Genomic DNA, 16871 nt, shown 5'->3' with positions numbered 1-16871 from the left:
CAAATTCACTTAACAACCGTGTTACTAACTTAACAACAACAGTAATTCACTCAACAACTGTGACAAGAAAGGTTGTTAAATGGGGTAAAACTTAACAAATGTTTCACTTAGCAACAGAAATCTTGGGCTTCAGAAGAAAGGTTTCTGATGGTTCCTTTTTATGTATTTGGAGAAATTGAAGATAAAAGAATTTGAGCTTCTTTCCGAAGATGAGCAGCAAATCGATGCCATATTCATTGAGTTTATGTTAAAGCTCTATAATGACCCACTCTGAACCCAATAAGGGCTCTGAATGTCATTTTCAGAGTGAAAGAAAGACCTCCAAAATGCTTGCCAAGATTAGAAGCCAAGAATTTGTCATCAGTCAGATCATCTGATTGATAATCACAACATGAGGAACTAGAGGGTAAGCTGTTCTGAATCCTCAGTTGCTCTCTAGAACCTTTAGTTGCTAGAACAGGGAAACATTTGATAGCTTACATCAGTTGAATCTTCCTTCTTTCCTTCCTTCCCTCCCTCCGTCTCTCCCCTTCTCTTACATTGATTCTTACCTCAAAATCTAATAGAATCCAGGTCTACTCATTCAGCAGTATAATAAAACTAGCTCTCAACTATACATATAGGGCCAAAACAATATGTGTCTATAAAATATAGCTTATAGTGAGAGGAGAAAATTCCATTCATTTCTTTTCATTGGAAAAAGCAATGTCTTGTATTTCAGCTTAAATATCACTTTTCGCTAGAAAGGCAGCAGTTCCTTATAAAACACCATCTATTAGTTAAGTTCTCTGGTTCCCAATTATGGAGGATACTTTGCCTTTCTCAGTCATTTCTGTTATGAATGCACATAGTTGTTTGATTGCAAGAACCCTGGCTCATAGTTATTAAAAAAAATACCAAGATGACAGTAGCTGGCCATTTTTTCTGGCTGCTTTTGATACCACAACAATTTCTCATTAGAGCATATGTCAACTTCTCAGAGGATATAATTTAGAAGTCCAGAATGTTATTGCTGCAGTTATTTGGCAATAGCATGTCCTTCCTCAGAGGTGCAAAGACAGATGCTCACTTCCTGCATTCGGAAAGGGAAAAAAATACTATATGGATGATGTAAAACTAATAGTAAACATAGTAGAATAAGGGAGAAGGGGCAGAGTTAAGAGCTCTATTTTGGATTCTTCTTTTATAGCAGATTGGTGAAATATGTATGAGAGTTTCTGAGCCAAATAGGATCAAGTACAACAAATCTTTCTGAATGGATCAGATTCATACCAATTTGCTAATGGAAGTGTCAATTTTAGTTATTATTTCTAGGTTTCTCCATGGAAATTAGCTTTGTGTATGTTTCTTTGCTTCAATCTTTTGTCTGCTTGATATGGCTGGCACCATAGTACTTATAAGAGCTCTTTGATGTGTTGATTGTGAGGTACTGATTAGATGTTGTGCTGATTATAGCCATTTCTCTGTTTTTAATGCTGCTTTTTATTGATTTTTATATGTTTGTTATTTGGGTATTGTTTTAATTGCTGTGAGCTGCTAAGTGTCATTGACAGGAGATAAGCAGCTATCCAAAAATATGAATAAATTGAATAAATAAATTTAGCTAAATTGGATCATTTGACTGTACCTTGTCTGCATTCACCTGTTCATTATAATGTTTTCACCTGCCTTATCATCTGGATTTTGAGGATAAGACCTAAGGAATGGGAATATATATATAGGAGAGAATGTTAGAATAGCTAAATGCAGCCTGAACCTGACATATATTCAAAATCAAGCAACTGCTGACTGCGGACTTAATTTAGAATGGTCTGCCTTTATATGTGCATACACACCCAAGCATACTTTTCCTGAAAGCTCTTAAGTCAATCAAGATATGAAATGTAAGCTGCCTCTGAGAAGGTAGAAACTAACTTGCAACTGCCAGTAAAACTGAGTTTGAGGTATAATTAATGTATGAATTTCTAAAAAAAAGTCTAGATGCTAAAAATTACTAATCCCCAGTTTGCTATAATCTATTTTCCATAACTAATTAATTGTACCATTCAGTGCTATTCAACCAGAAGAGGAGTAGAGGACTGGACTGGACTCGATTCTAGAAATGGAGAAAACTTACTTCAAATCTAGTCATACAAACTGCCCTGTTTATCTTTTACTAGATATTTGAAAGATTGCTAATTCTTGTTTCTTGGAATGTGTACAAACCACAGAATTAGTGTTATTTTCAACTTAAAACAAAAACAGGAAATTTGGTTGAAGAGGAATCTTAAAACAGGAATCTTATGGGATATGTAAGGGAAGGCTGAATATGTTTTACCATCTCTCTCCCTTTGTCTTTCATGTGGGCTGCAGGTTAACCTACCAAATAATCTCTGCAGAGCCCTTAAAAAATGCCTTCAAGTCAGTGGTTTGTTTTTTTAAACTTTGGCAACAAGTGTTTGCAGTTTCCCTGGCAGCATTTTCAGAAGGGATTTGCCATTATCTCTTTCCTGGGACTGAGATATAGTGACTGACCCAAGGTCATCAGCTGCTTTCATGCCTAAGGGCAGGATTAGAACTCAGAGTCTCACAGAGACTCTAGCCTGATGCCTTAACCACTACACCAAAATGTTAATCTCCACTTACTTGCTACAAATGGCCCTATCTTTTTCTTTAATCACTCCTGCCTGGATAAGGTGACCAGATATTCAGATTGGTTTGAGGGGGGGGGGGGGAGCTTGATTAAAAATTTTATACGGAGCAACAAAATTTTTCATACAATGCAAAAATAGTATTGTAATATTTTTTTATTTCAACATAACTACAATTTACAAATATAAATTGTAACTGTTGCCAAACATCAAAATTTTGATGACGTGACCATGAAAATGCTGCAATGATCGCTAAGTGTGAAAATGGTCACTAAGTGTGAAAAATGGTAATCAGTCACTTTTTTCAATGCCATTGTAACTTTGGTCACTATACCACCTTTCTTGCCACAGTTCTTAAGTGAATAACTGCAGGTGATAAGTTAGTAGCATAAGTGAATCTGGTTTCCCAATTTGACTTTGTCAAAAGGTGATTATATGACTCCAGGACACTGAAACTATCATAAATACGAATCTGTTGCCAAACATCACCATTTTGATTGCGTGACCATGAGGATGCTGCAACGGTCGCTAAGTGTGAAAATGATCGCTAAGTGTGAAAATGGTCATCAGTCACTTTTTTCAATGCCATTGAAACTTTGGTCACTATACCACCTTTCTTGCCACAGTTCTTAAGTGAATAACTGCAGCTGGTATTTTGTATTTTGGATAGAATCTTTTTTTAAATAGTCTAAGACAATTTAAAAAAAGAATCCACCCAGAATAAATTGAAATAAAACATTTCAAAGTATTGTGCACAGAATTTATTTTGGATAGAATCTTTTTTAAATAGTCTAAGACAATTTAAAAAAAGAATCCACACAGAATAAAAATATTTTAAAAAATCCTATGCACAATAAATAAAATATTATTTTAAAATACATTAAAAAATAAAAGAAAAAAACCCAGTTCACTTACCAGTAGGCACAAGTGAGCATTCCAAGTCAATCCAGAATGATGTAGATGTTAATACAAAGAACTGAGCAACTTAAAATGGTGAAATTAGTCAGGGAAATATTTTTCAAAGAAACTTTGCCACCATTTTTTCCGACCTCCAACCTCCGTGCCCCTCCCCTCTGGAAAATCCAGGAAGTAACACTCGTGGCTTCTCTAGCCAAGCATTTCCTGGAGCTCTATGGTACTTGGTCATTTTTTCTTATAAAATGAGGTAAAAGGGGCGCGGGTGGTGGTGGTCCGTTTTCTTGCTTTAATGTTTTAATATCTTCAATGAAAGTACTGAGACAGAGAGAGAGGTTAGTTAGGCAGAGTGTCTTTTGTCTTGCCCCGGTTAGGATTTCTTAAGCAAATCCACTGGGCTTTCAACATGAAGCCAGAAAATCGGGACTTTTTAAAAACGCAGCGGGACACGGGACAAATTGTTATAAAGCATGACTGTCCCGCTGAAATCGGGACATCTGGTCACCTTATGCCTGGAACATGTTTTATATCTATCCCTAGTTCAAATATGTTTGCTGGTACAGGCCAGCTGAAATTGACTGATTTCTGTGCATAATAATAGCAATAGCAGTAGACTTATATACCGCTTCATAGGCCTTTCAGGCCTCTCTAAGCGGTTTACAGAGAGTCAGCATATTGCCCCCAACAATCTGGGTCCTCATTTTACCCACCTCGGAAGGATGGAAGGCTGAGTCAACCCTGAGCCGGTGAGATTTGAACCGCTGACCTGCTGATCTAGCAGTAGCCTGCAGTGCTGCATTTAACCACTGCGCATATTTTGCAAAAATATTTTGCACATCCTTGCTTATTTTTTATTTTTCTAAATATAAGTTTAGACTTATTTTCAGATATGTATTATCTAGTGCTAAAAACAATGTGAGGGCTCAAATAAGCATATATGTATCCATGAAATGAACAGTATGCCAAGTATTTACATTCATTTTTCAAGTTAGTCATTCATACTTCACTTATTTAACTTCTTTAAATTGAAATCAGTTGTGGGGCTAATTGGAATTCTACCACTATAAATAAAGATTTATATACATATGTGTTTCCTTTATGTCTTACTTTTCATCCAAGAGCTCAAAGGTAACATAAATGTTCTCAATTTCCTCATTTTCTCCTCATAGCAAATTTGTAAAGGTTGTGGTGGTCTGTGTGTGTGTGAGTGAGTGTGTGTGTGTGTGTGTGTGTGTGTGTGTGTGTGTGAGAGAGAGAGAGAGAGAGAGAGAGAGAGAGAGAGAGAAGGAAGCAGTGTTCAATGCTCAATATAGATGAGTGCAGACTTGCTTTGGTGAGCAGATGAGTTGCTCTGACCGTTTTGAATTTTTTGCAATACAAGTAAGATACAACAATCAGATTAGAAATGAGTAAGTAACATCAGATGGATTTTTAAGTTTTAGATAGAGCTTTCTTCTATTCCATAGTGTATTTCTAGGTTTTACAATATTTCTCCCTCCACATTTGCCATGTAACCTTTTTTTTAATTCTAGGCAAGTATGTGAAAAGAATTGCCTTCCAGGCAAGAACTTAGCCTTGTGAGTTCCATGTAGAACCTAACTGATAGGGCAGCTGCAGTTTCAGGAACAGGTTTTCTTTGATGTTATGCTTTAAGCCCCTTCTTGGCTGTACTTTCTAGTTACTTAGAAATCCTGGTACACCGTATTCAAACATCACAGAAGATCTTCTCCAATGCTTTAATATTTAAAAGTGTCAAATGTGTTTTCTTGTTTTTCCTTTGTTGGACAGCTTTTTAAAATAAATATCTTCATTATGTTTCATACACAAATATTAAAATACAATCTAATATAAGGGGGAGAAAGGAGGGGAATAACAGGATACAGCTTTTAAATAAGAGCAAGCAAATACATTTTGCTGTCCATAGAAACTGTAGTCTGTTCTTCATATGATCAAGCAACTCACTAAAGTTGGTGTTTATAATAGTTCATGAAATATTCACAATGGATAAAATTATAGTGACACACTAGCTTTCCCTTGCTTTGGGATTTTATTGCATGATTTATGCAGTATTTTCTTTATTAGAAAATTTTCTTTCTACAAGGTAAGTAAGGATAACATCTTAGATGCTAACTTTTTTTGTAAGTGAGATTATGAGGCCTGCCGATTTAGCCTCAGTCTTTTGAGGAGTCTTGTTGTGATAGAAATACAGGAAATTGCCTCATAACTGCAAAAACTATGAGCCTATGAAAGTCTCTAGCACATGTTTTTCGTGCCAGTTTCTAACAAGCCAAATAATTGGAAATGTTTGGATAGCATTGTCTTAAATATAATTCCATTTTGTTATGACATTATTTAAAGTTTATTAAAAAGCACAAGAATAAACTGTTCTGTAACAGATAAAAGTTTTGTTTTACTGAAGAAACAAAGTGCAATTAGAAGAAGTCCATGCAAACTCATTTCTGATTTCTTATTTGTAGCTGAGAAGTTTTAGAAAATTTTCTTTTCATATGTTTTCATCAATTCTTAATTGTGTTTTATTGCTTAACTTCTAGGTGGCAAACCTGATGTATTAATTGTGAAGATCTTAGAAATGCATGAAGAATGCACTCTTTGCATAGCTATCTGTCATCAGTTGGGACGAATTTGTGATGATGGTTCTATCATAAAAGAAATTGTTGACATTCAACCAAAACTTAAAGTTCTTTTTGCAAAAGAAACAACAGCTCATTTGAAGGCAGTACCACAGGACGTCATATATATTCATCCTCCTTGGTAAGTACATAAAACATTCTCAACCAGTCATACCTTCAACCAATCATATCATAGCCAGTTTGGTCTAGTGATTAGGGTACCAGACTAGAAAGCAAGAGACTGAGTTCAAGTTCCGCCTTGGTCATGAAAGCCAACTGAGTGACCTTGGGCCAGTCATTCTCTCTCAGCCCAACTCACCTCACAGGGTGGTTGTTGTGAGAAAAATAGGAGGAAGAATATATGTTGAATATGTTCACCATGTTCTTTGTAAAAAAAAATAAAGATGGGATATAAAATAAATAAAAATACCTAAGGTTCCTTTAGCGTAGTTCTCTTTTAGAGAAGACCCAAATTTAAGTTAGGTTTTATTTATTTTTTATTCTAGTAATAATGTGGTTGCCTTTGTTGTCTCTTTCTTATGTTCCTGCATTTCGCTAAACGCTAAGATACAGGAATGATTCAACCATTAACATGTTTAATTTGCATTTGATTAAATGCATATAAGAGATTCTAGCAGGAAAAGAGCTTCACTATTATAGTGTTTTTGCTGATAATCATGCAGGATTAATGCTATATGCTAAAGACATTTATTCTTCATCTCATTTTATTCTGGTATGAGATGAACAGTACCTTGTTTTCCCCAATAAAAGGGAGGGGGGAGTTCCAAACAAAAGAAATCAAAGGAATTCTGTTGCCATTGTTTTTATAGAGCCCTTTGATATCTTCTATGCATTTTGAAAAGTTATAGGTATTTAAGCAGACAGTACAGATAAAAAAATATAAACATCCAAATCCCTACCATCAAAAAGAAAGTAAGTCCTTTTTACATTCCTGCTTTGAAGATTTTGTAAAAACAGAAAAAGTAAAAAGCTCTGATAAGGGAAAGATACTGAGCCATCCTACAATAAAATTCAACAAAATTCAAAGTCAGTTATGGCAGAAGCACTGCTGGAAAAAAGATGTAATAGGACAATCTGTAGATGATTACCCCTTTAAAGAACTGGAGATAATAAACTATTTTATATAGAGAAAAATGGAACAGCTTGCTTAGCTTCTGCCTAATATCATCATTCAAAATAAGATTTGACGTCCAAAGGTCTTATTTTAAAGCCGTTGTTTTTCCTCTACTTGAATTGGGAGCAATAATCAAATTAATCTTTTATCAAATATTTCATATTTATTGTAGTACTTGCTTGATAATTGATAATTATTATTGTAAGCCGCCCTGAGTCCCCTCAGGGAAAAGGGCGGCCTATAAATGCTATTAAAATCTAAAATCTAATCTAAATCTGATAATCAAATCTTTAGAAATTTGGAGATTTAGAATTTTTAGGTATGGATGCTACTCAGAAACAAAGTCATTTCCTAACTTTTTAAAGCTTTTTTTTTACCATAATATTGTTTTAAATGTTCATGTGACTTTATATATGATTTGTGCTTCATACCCTTTTCAGTATGGATTCAATCAATCAGCAAATCAATCAATCAATCAATCAATCATAATAGAGCTGGAAAGGACCTTGGAGGTCTTCTAGTGTCTAGTCCAACCCCCTCCCAAGGATGGTCCAGACATTCCATCTCTTAGCCTGGGGGGTGAAATTATACGCCCCTCAGAGAGGGTCCGCAATTTGGGGGTCCTCCTGGATCCGCAGCTGACGTTAGAACATCATCTGTCGGCAGTGACCAGGGGGGCCTTTGCCCAGGTTCGCCTGGTGCACCAGTTGCGACCCTATCTGGATCGGGAGGCCCTTCGGATGGTCACTCACACCCTCGTCACCTCAAGACTGGATTACTGTAATGCGCTCTACATGGGGCTGCCCCTGAAGAGTGTTCGAAGACTGCAGTTGGTCCAGAATGCAACCGCGTGAGCGATAATGGGTGTACCTAGGTACACCCACGTTACACCTATCCTCCGCGAGCTGCACTGGCTCCCCATTGGTTTCCGGACATGCTTCAAGGTGCTAGTCGTTACTTTTAAAGCCCTACATGGTTTAGGACCTGGCTACCTGAGAGACCGCCTCCTGCCATTTACCTCCCAAAGACCGATAAGATCGCACAGATTGGGCCTCCTCCGGGTGCCGTCGGCTGGTCAATGTCGGTTGGCGGCTCCCCGGGGTAGGACCTTCTCTGTTGCTGCCCCGGCCCTATGGAATGATCTCCCCGTAGAGATCCGGACCCTTACTACTCTTCCGGCCTTCCGTAAAGCTACAAAGACCTGGCTGTTCCGGCAGGCCTCGGGCTGTTGATTATTATCCAGCCCCAATCTAAGCAGTATGCATGATGTGTAATTTTTAAGAATTGTATTTATTTTTAATTTTATATGCCCCTTGTCTTCTCTGTAAGCCGCCCAGAGTCCCTAGGGAGTGGGCGGCATACAAATGTCAATAAACCTAAACCTAAACCCCTGGTCAAGCAGGAGACCCTGCCTACACCATTTCAGATAGGTGGTTGTTCAGTCTTTCCTTAGAAATGATGAGGCATGTACAACTTTTGAAGGCAAGCTGTTCCACTGGATAATTGTCCTAACCGTTAGGAAGTTTCTCCTTAATTCCAAATTGCTTCTCTCCTTGATTAGTTTCCATCCATTGTTTCTTGTCTTGCCTTCTGGTGCTTTGGAAAATAAGTTAACCCCCTCTTCTTTCTGGTAGCTCTTTGCATAGCCAAACCCCACATTTAATAATGAAGTAGTAGAGCTAAAATTTAGCCCTATTAAAATATAAAATAATAAACACTTTGAATTAATTTGGCTAAGGGTAAATGTATAAATAATTATTGGCTTTTAATTTCCCACAGTAATGAATAATTATCTTCTACCTGTAATAATCCTTCATTTAAAAAGGCAAGTTTTCTATTTACAATGAATGTAACAATAAATGAAAACAGTTTTGGAGTTAAATGGGTTTAGAATAGATGCTAACTACAGAGAAAATAACATGACATTTTTATTAAAGGCAATATATTTTGGTACAAACTAGAAGAATCCCCCAGAGACTAGTTTGGGGCATTTGTTTTAAATTATCAGTAAATTTGGGGAGGAAATAAGGAATTAGCTGATTGCATTTGCTACTAATAATATGCTGGTGTGTTTTAATGTAGCTCAAAATCTACAGCAGTGGTTCCCAAAGTGGGCGGTACCGTCCCCTGGGGGTGGGTGGAATGGCTTAGGGGGTGCTAAGGGGCAAGGGGTGCGGCAGGGGGGCGCTAAGAGGCAAGGGGGCAGCAACGTAGTGCTGGAGGTGGCCCCATCTAGTGAGCCATTTAGAACCAGTTCGCTCACTTACCCCCGCTCATCCAGAAGCTGCTCGATCGCTCGCTCCCCCTCGCCCATCCGCACTGTGCTAGCCCTGCCCACCGCTCACTGATTGGCTGGCTCACCAATGGCCCTGCCCACCTCTAAGAGCCCTATCTAAACCCAGCAGTGATGTGCAGTTAGGTGAGGCAGGTGAGGCAGAGCCTCACTGCTCTCATGAAAAGAAAAAAAATGTAAAAGGGAAAAGGCGAGTATTGATGTGAGGCTAGCTAACTGCTGCCTCACTGTGAATGACTGCCTAACGGTTTAAAAAAAGCCTCTTAAAAAGCACCCTCTACTATGAGGCAGGAGAACTGCATGCCTCATCTAGTCTGACTTTTTAGGTGTTTTATGATCGCTCAAACAGAGTTAAGCAAGGCTTAAAAGCCTAAAAAGTCCTGAGGTAGGTGAGGTAAGGAATTCTCCTACCTCATAGTAGAGGGCACTCATTCTTCCTGTGACTCAACGCTACCCCTCTTCCCTTTTTCTTCCCTTCTCGCTTGCAATACAGTGACAATAAAGGGGGAGTGCAGAGATGTACCTTCATCTCTTCATTGATTTCCCTTTTTATGGGATGAGCCGGCTTCCTGCTTCTTTTATTTTCTGGAGGTCTCACTTCTTTCTCCATTTCTGCCATTTTTAATTTAATTTAATTTTTTTGTTTGGTGTGCGTCCGTGTGTGTGTGTGTGTGTGTGTGTGTGTGGCACGCATGTATGTGTGTATATATCTACTTTGGTGGAGATGAAATGGCTGCTGGTATTATTTGGGAAAAAGCTTTCGGGGGAAGGTTGTGGAAAGGAAGGGCGGGAGGACGGGGGTGGCTTTTAGCGCTGATTTCTTTTTCCAGTGGAAGAGAGGGAGTGGTCACGTATGGGTATTCTCAAAGCCTGATTGGTCCAAAGACTGAGAGCAAACTTCTTAAATATTGCTGCCTTCCATTCTAGCCCAGTTTCCTCTCAGTCTTCTTGGTCCAAGTACTGTTGAGAATTGTTCTAGGTAGGAATTCTATTTGTTCCAATCTGATCTATTATTTGGTTTAATTGGGTATTTTAAAACATCCTAAATTCTAAATTCACAGCTGTGGCCCCAAGGGACAGTCCTCTGCCTCTGGCAGTCGGGGAGGGCCCTGTGGGGCATCTAGCCTCCCCCCCGTGGGCCCGGAGCCTCAGCCCTGTCCCCGGGATTGCTGGGGGTGCCAGCTCCAGATTCAGCTGCAGGAGAGGCAGCTTTCCTTTGAGCGGACGGCAAGAGAAGCAGCTCCGGTGCCACGAGGTGCGCACGAGCTGCCCGTGGAGCCGCTGCTTGATCCGGGCGGCTGCTGCGTTTCTTTAACTGTTTGTAGCTGCTGCGAGGGGGCTTCTTGGGGGGGAGTGCATGCCTGGGTGCCGCGTGCCCCCCCGACATTGCTTGAAGCGGCGTGGGCTCCTGGTAGCCCGGCAGGGCTGCTCGTGGCTGCCCTCGACCTCATTTCTTCTGCACAGAGTTCCGGCGGCCATTTTGTCTGCTGCCATGTGTGCAAGGCCCTTGCTCCGTTCTACATTGATTCGGGAGGCCGGGCCGGGGGCGTTTTTGGCCCCCACACGAGTCCTCAATCCCAGGTTCCAGCGGGGCCTACAGAGGCTTGGAATCCTTCCTCCTTCATTTGGACATGTGAGTGGGGTAATGGAGGAAGGGTCGGAAATTCCCCAGGGTCAGGTGATGGGCCCGGCGAGGGGTGAGGATGGCCTAGTGCAGGGAGTCAAGCCAGGGGTTCCCCCCTAAGGCCTTTTGCTGCCCAGCACCCATCTAGGTCGTCCACAAGGGAGGAGGCCAGGTGGCACAAGGCCATTGAAAAGACCTTTGCCAGGGCAGAAAGGTAGGCCAAGTCGGCCGGGCCTACATCCAGAGGCAGGGCCTGGTCACCGATCAGGCCCCTTTCTGTACACTCTTCACTTAGGGGGTTCAGCCCTTCTTCTCCCTTGGCCTCCCGGACAGGTCCCACTCCTATTCCAGGCGGAGGGGGTCTCCCTCTCCCTCTCCTTCAGTCTCTCCAGGTTTAACTAGGAGGAGTTCTGCAGATCCTTTGGAGGGTTCGTCCAGGGGACCTTGCCCTTTGCACAGGTTGGCTCCTCAGAGGCCTAGCTCTCCTTATGGAGACATGGAGGATTTGGAGCGTCTTCCTGAAGGTATCAAAAGACTTATTTCTGCAGCCATTTTGCAGGGCATCGCCCAGCAGGATAGAAGCTCCCACTCTTCTAGGCAAGGCGGTATGGGCCGTGCCCAGTATAGGGCGTCTTCTCCATCCATGGTTAGCAAAGCTTTGGTCATGGGAGAGAAGAACCTCCAAGACATCGGTTTTTCGGAGGACGAGGATGCGGCTCCCCCCGATGCTCCCTCTTCTTCGGGTCTCTTTTCCCCAGCCATGTTCAAGACCCTCCTGAACAAGGCGAGGAAGACCACCAAGGTTGGGGATCCATTGGTGCCCCCGCCTAGGGATCCTGACATGGCCATGTTTTCGAACACGGCCATGAACAAGGAGGAGATTCCTGCTCCTCCTTTGTTTATGGAGGTCTTGACTAACCAGTGGACCCGACCCTCCAATTTCTCGAACCCTGGGAATAATGACCGCCGCTTCTACAATGTGGAGCAGGCCTTTGCCCAGGACATTCAGTTGCCCGCCACTGACACCCCGGTGGCTACTCTGGTTTCTTCCTCGCCGGTGGTGTCGGGTGATGCGGCAGATAAATTGAAGCTGGAGGATAAGTGCGCTGAGCTTACCTTGAGAAAGAATTTCAAAGCCATTGCATGGGCTTTTAAGTCCGCGGCCTCAGCTTCTTATTTCAACCGCGCCATGGTCATGTGGTTTCGCCAGCTCCAGGAGCGCATTCCTATCCAGGATGAGCGGCTCCACCAGGATCTGATTAAGATCATGGCGGCCTCCCAATTTTCTGCTGATGCGACCCTGGACACGATTAAGTTTGCGTCCAGCGCCTTGGCCACTTCGGTTACTTCCCAATGGCTCTTATGGCTGCGTAACTAGCAGATGGATAACAAGGCTAAGTGGAATCTGGCGGCTGCCCCGTTCAAGGGTCCTAATCTTTTTTGGGAGGCTCTCGACCCCATTCTGGTCAAGAACAAAGACAAAAAGAAGGTTCTCCCATCTAACGCTAAAAAGCCCGAGGCTATGTCTCATCCTAATCGTAGACAGTCGTATAGGGCGCCGGACTATGACCATAACCAGCATTTTTCCACTTTCAGATCTGACAGGCAGTTCCCCAGATCGTCCTTTCAGGACAGAAACCGATTTCAGCACCAGTCCCAACAGCCCTTTCATGGCGGAGGAGGTCGTCCCTACCGCAGAGGGAAGTGACTCGAACCCGAGTCGTCCCATAGGCGGCCTCCTGTCCCTCTATGTGGATCAATGGGACGAGATCACATCAGACGCTTGGGTCAGGTCCACGGTACGACACAGTCTCAGGTTAGAATTTCTCTCCACCCCTCTGAATCTCTTCAGGTCGTTCCCTCTATCACGGAGTCTGAAGCGTTGCTGCCTGATGGATCAGGCAATAGCTCACCTTCTTGACATTCAGGCGGTGGAGGCAGTTCCCCTGGGGGAATGGGGCCTGGCCCACTACTTCAACCTGTTTGTGGTTCCGAAGAGCTCAGGGGGCTGGAGGGCAATTCTGGACCTCAAGCGCCTGAACTGTTTTCTGGTGTACAGGCACTTCAAGATGTCCTCCCTCAAGTCTATCCTTCAGGGCATCCGAAAGGGGGGACTTCTTGGCTTCAGTAGACCTTACAGAGGCCTACCTACACATCCCAATTCTACTAGCTCATCGCAGGTTTATGAGATTCTCGTACGGGACCTGCCACTACCAGTACAAGGCTCTTCCCTTCGGGCTGGCCTCGCCCCCCCCCCCCGGGCATTTATGAAGGTACTGGCGGCGTTGGTGGCTCATCTGCGTTCTATTGCAGTGAGGCTCCAATGTTACTTAGACAATATCCTAGTTCAGGCGGGGGCCCTTCCTCAGGCAGTCTCAGACCTTCATCTCACCATCCGGAGTCTTAAAGCTCTGGGGGTTTCAGTAAACTTCCCCAAGAGCCATCTCCCCCTCCACGCACATCCTTCACCTAGGGACAGTCATAGACTCTGTGTCAGGGGTGGTCCGTCTGTCCCAGGAGCGTCAGAAGAGTCTGCGCCAGCTCGCAGTTCACAAAATTCGGTTAGTTTCGGTCCTCACGTTGTCACAGTTGTTAGGCAAGATGGTCTCTTGTATAGGGATAGTTCCATGGGCCAGACTCCATCTCCAGCCCCTCCAGTGGGAGCTCATCCCCTTCCAGAAGGGAAGGATGGATGATCAACTCTCTTCAGACTCTCCGCTTCCTGGCGGGGGTCCAGTCCTCTCTCAGGTGGTGGCTCTCCCCGGCCATTTGGCGGGGCTGCTACTTCTGGGAGCAGGACAGGGTGACCATCACCACAGATGCAAGTATGTTCGCTTGGGGAGCCCTGGTGGGCTCTCGGTCGACTCAGGGCAGGTGGACGCCTTCAGATCTCCGTCACAATATAAATTGGTTGGAGCTGAAGGCGGCCCACCTGGCCCTGCAGCACTTTTGGACCTCTGTGGAGGGACGTCACATGCTCCTCCTGACGGACAATGTGGCCACCAAGACCCACATAAATCGTTAAGGGGGGACTCATTCTCTGGCTCTCTAGCTGGAGGCTCTGAGACTGGGTGCCTGGGCGGAGAGGCACCTGTTGTCTTTGGTGTCGGAACACATCTCCGGTCTTTCCAACCACCATGCGGACTGGCTGAGTCAGGCGACTCTGGACAATGGCGAGTGGCAACTCCACCCGTTGTTGTTTCGGGGGATCTGTCGGATGTTTGGCACTCCACTGGTGGATCTCTTCGCCTCGCCAACAAACTCAAAACTCCCACGGTTTTTCACCTGCTTTCAGTCCCGATCTGCAGAGGGCATGGACGCTCTCTGCAGCAAGTGGCCTCCGGGCCTTCTGTATGCCTTCCCTCCCATTCCCCTCATTCCGGGGACCCTCAGGAAGGTGGTGGTAGAGGGGGCGCTAGTCATAGTCGTGGCTCCTTATTGGCCCAGGAGGCCCTGGTTCGCGGATCTTGTCCAGTTGTTGGTGGCTCCTCCGTGGAGGATTCCGCAGGAGGAGGTGGTCTTACGGCAGGGGGTTCTGATTCACCCGGAGCCCCAGTGGCTCCATCTGACCGCTGGGCTCTTGACGGCGGCTCCTGAGGGGGGCTAACCTGTCCTCCGGAGTCATTCGCAGGGGTCTAGGTGTCTGTTGACAACCCAGATTTATAACTCCACCTGGGCGGCCTTTGTCCGGTGGTTCTCCCCTCTTGACATTTCCCCCACCAGGGCCACTATTCCCAACGTCTTGGACTTTCTGCAGAAGGGCCTGGACGATGGGCTGTCACATAATACTCTGCGCCGTCAGGTGGCGGCTCTGTCTTTGGTCTTGGGGTGTGTGGGATCATCCTCCCTCTCTCACGTTCCCCTGATCAAGCGTTTCCTGAAGGGGGCGGCTAATCTCAGGCCTCGTCCTATCCACAGGTTCCCTATGTGGGATCTTCCCCTAGTTCTCAGGGCCTTGATGGGGCCTCCGTTCAAGCCCCTCCGGTCAGTTCATCTGCGGTTTTTGTCCCTCAAGGTGGCTTTTCTGGTGGCGGTTACCTCCGCCCGTCGTATTTCGGAGCTGGGCGCTCTGTCATCCAAGGATGACCTCTGCCATTTTTATCAGGATAGGGTGGTTCTTCGCCTTGATCCTACCTTCATCCCGAAGGTGAACACTCCTTTCCATAGGATGCAGGAGATCGTCCTGCCCGATTTTTGTCCGGGTCCATCCAATGATAGGGAGAGGCTCTGGCACCGTTTAGATGTGCGCAGCGCTTTGCGCATTTATCTCCGTCGGACTGCGTGGGTCCGTAGGACGGAAGCCTTGTTTGTTTCTTTCCAACTGGGAACGTTGGGGGCCAGGTTGTCTTCGGCCACCATTGGCCGTTGGCTGCATCAGGCCATCGTGGAGGCCTGTGGGGCGGCAGGTCATCCTATTCCATTGGGGATAATTGCCCATTCCACCAGGAGTGCCGCGACCACGGCGGCTTGGGCCATTAGGGCTCCCTTTGAAGACATCTGCCGGGCCGCTACTTGGGCATCTCCGATGCTGTTCATCCTACATTATCATCTGGATCCGTTCGCCTCGGCGGATGCCTCCTTTGGCCGGAGGGTTCTGCAGAGGGTGGCTGCAGATACTCCCCTTGGGCCTTAGTTGTTGGGTTTTGTTATCCCTCCCTGGGACTAAGCTTGGATATGTCCCACACGTGACCACTCCCTCTCTTCCACTGGAAAAAGAATGTTGGTCTTACCTGAACGTTTCTTTTCAGGGGAAGAGAGGGAGTGGTCACGACCCACCCTGATGTAATTTCAGGGCCAAGGGGAGAGCCGGGTGGTTCCCGGGGTGTTGTTGTTGGTTTTGTTGTTTCAGTTCTACCGTTCGCCTTCAAGGAAACAAATTAGAGAGAGAAGGGGGGAGGAGAGAGAAATGAAAGAGAGCTGAATGGAGAGAATGAGAGAGAAAAGAGAGGGAAACAAATCAGGGGGAAAGAAAGAAAGAGAAAAGAAAGAAAGAAAAGAAAGTAACTTTCTCAGACCTATGGCGAAAGCAATGGCAAGCTAGATCTCTTGCCAAGAAAACTGTAGTTTGCCAGAAAGCACAAATTGGAAGCAAGTCTGATTTTTTAAAAAGAAAATAACAGAGATGGCAAAAAATGCATCCGAAAATAAGATTTATATTTGGATAACGTATTATATTGTCAAACTCAAAAGGTTTTTGATACTTAATTGTCATCATCGTCATCATCATCATCATCTCTCTCTCTCTCACTCCTCCCCTCCCCTCGGTGGAAAACACAACAAGGAACTCCTCGGCTCCTTGCTCCCCCCCAATCTCTTTTTTTGTTGTTGGCCACTGGTGGTCACCGCATATGGTCCTCGGCAATACGCTCTTGCGCGTCACCTCTTCGAAACGCGCAGGGACGGGACAAAATGGCGTGGATCCTTTTATTAAAACCCCCTGTATTACAAAGGCATTTTAATAAAAAGATTGTGATGACGTCAGTGCCTCCCCAGCCATAAACCTCACCGCATGTCACTGAAACCCAGTTACCTTTTTTCTGCTTGGCTTTCTATAGATAGTGCTCTTAGAGGTGGGCGGGGTGATTGGTGAGCCAGCCAATCAGTGAACGGTGGGCAGGGCTAGCATAGTGCAGGTGGGAGGGGG

At 44.4% G+C, this 16871-nt stretch overlaps 1 protein-coding gene across 6 annotated transcripts in view; it reads left to right on the top strand.

The window, feature by feature from the left end:
• Positions 1–16871, top strand: part of SPIDR (scaffold protein involved in DNA repair) — a 255305-nt gene that overhangs the window by 107395 nt on the left and 131039 nt on the right. For all 6 annotated transcript variants that reach the window (XM_087707085.1, XM_087707083.1, XM_087707084.1 and 3 more), the window contains exon 8: positions 6098–6317. In XM_087707085.1, the coding sequence (XP_087563211.1) occupies positions 6098–6317 (220 nt within the window). The remainder of the gene's footprint in view (positions 1–6097; positions 6318–16871) is intronic.

This window comes from Thamnophis sirtalis, unplaced genomic scaffold (assembly GCF_051295495.1).
Source record: "Thamnophis sirtalis isolate CommonGarterSnake01/CBP01778 unplaced genomic scaffold, rThaSir2_p1.2 scaffold_2, whole genome shotgun sequence".
In the NCBI taxonomy this organism is placed as follows: Eukaryota; Metazoa; Chordata; class Lepidosauria; order Squamata; family Natricidae; genus Thamnophis; species Thamnophis sirtalis.
This window is presented reverse-complemented; position numbering and strand designations above follow the sequence as displayed.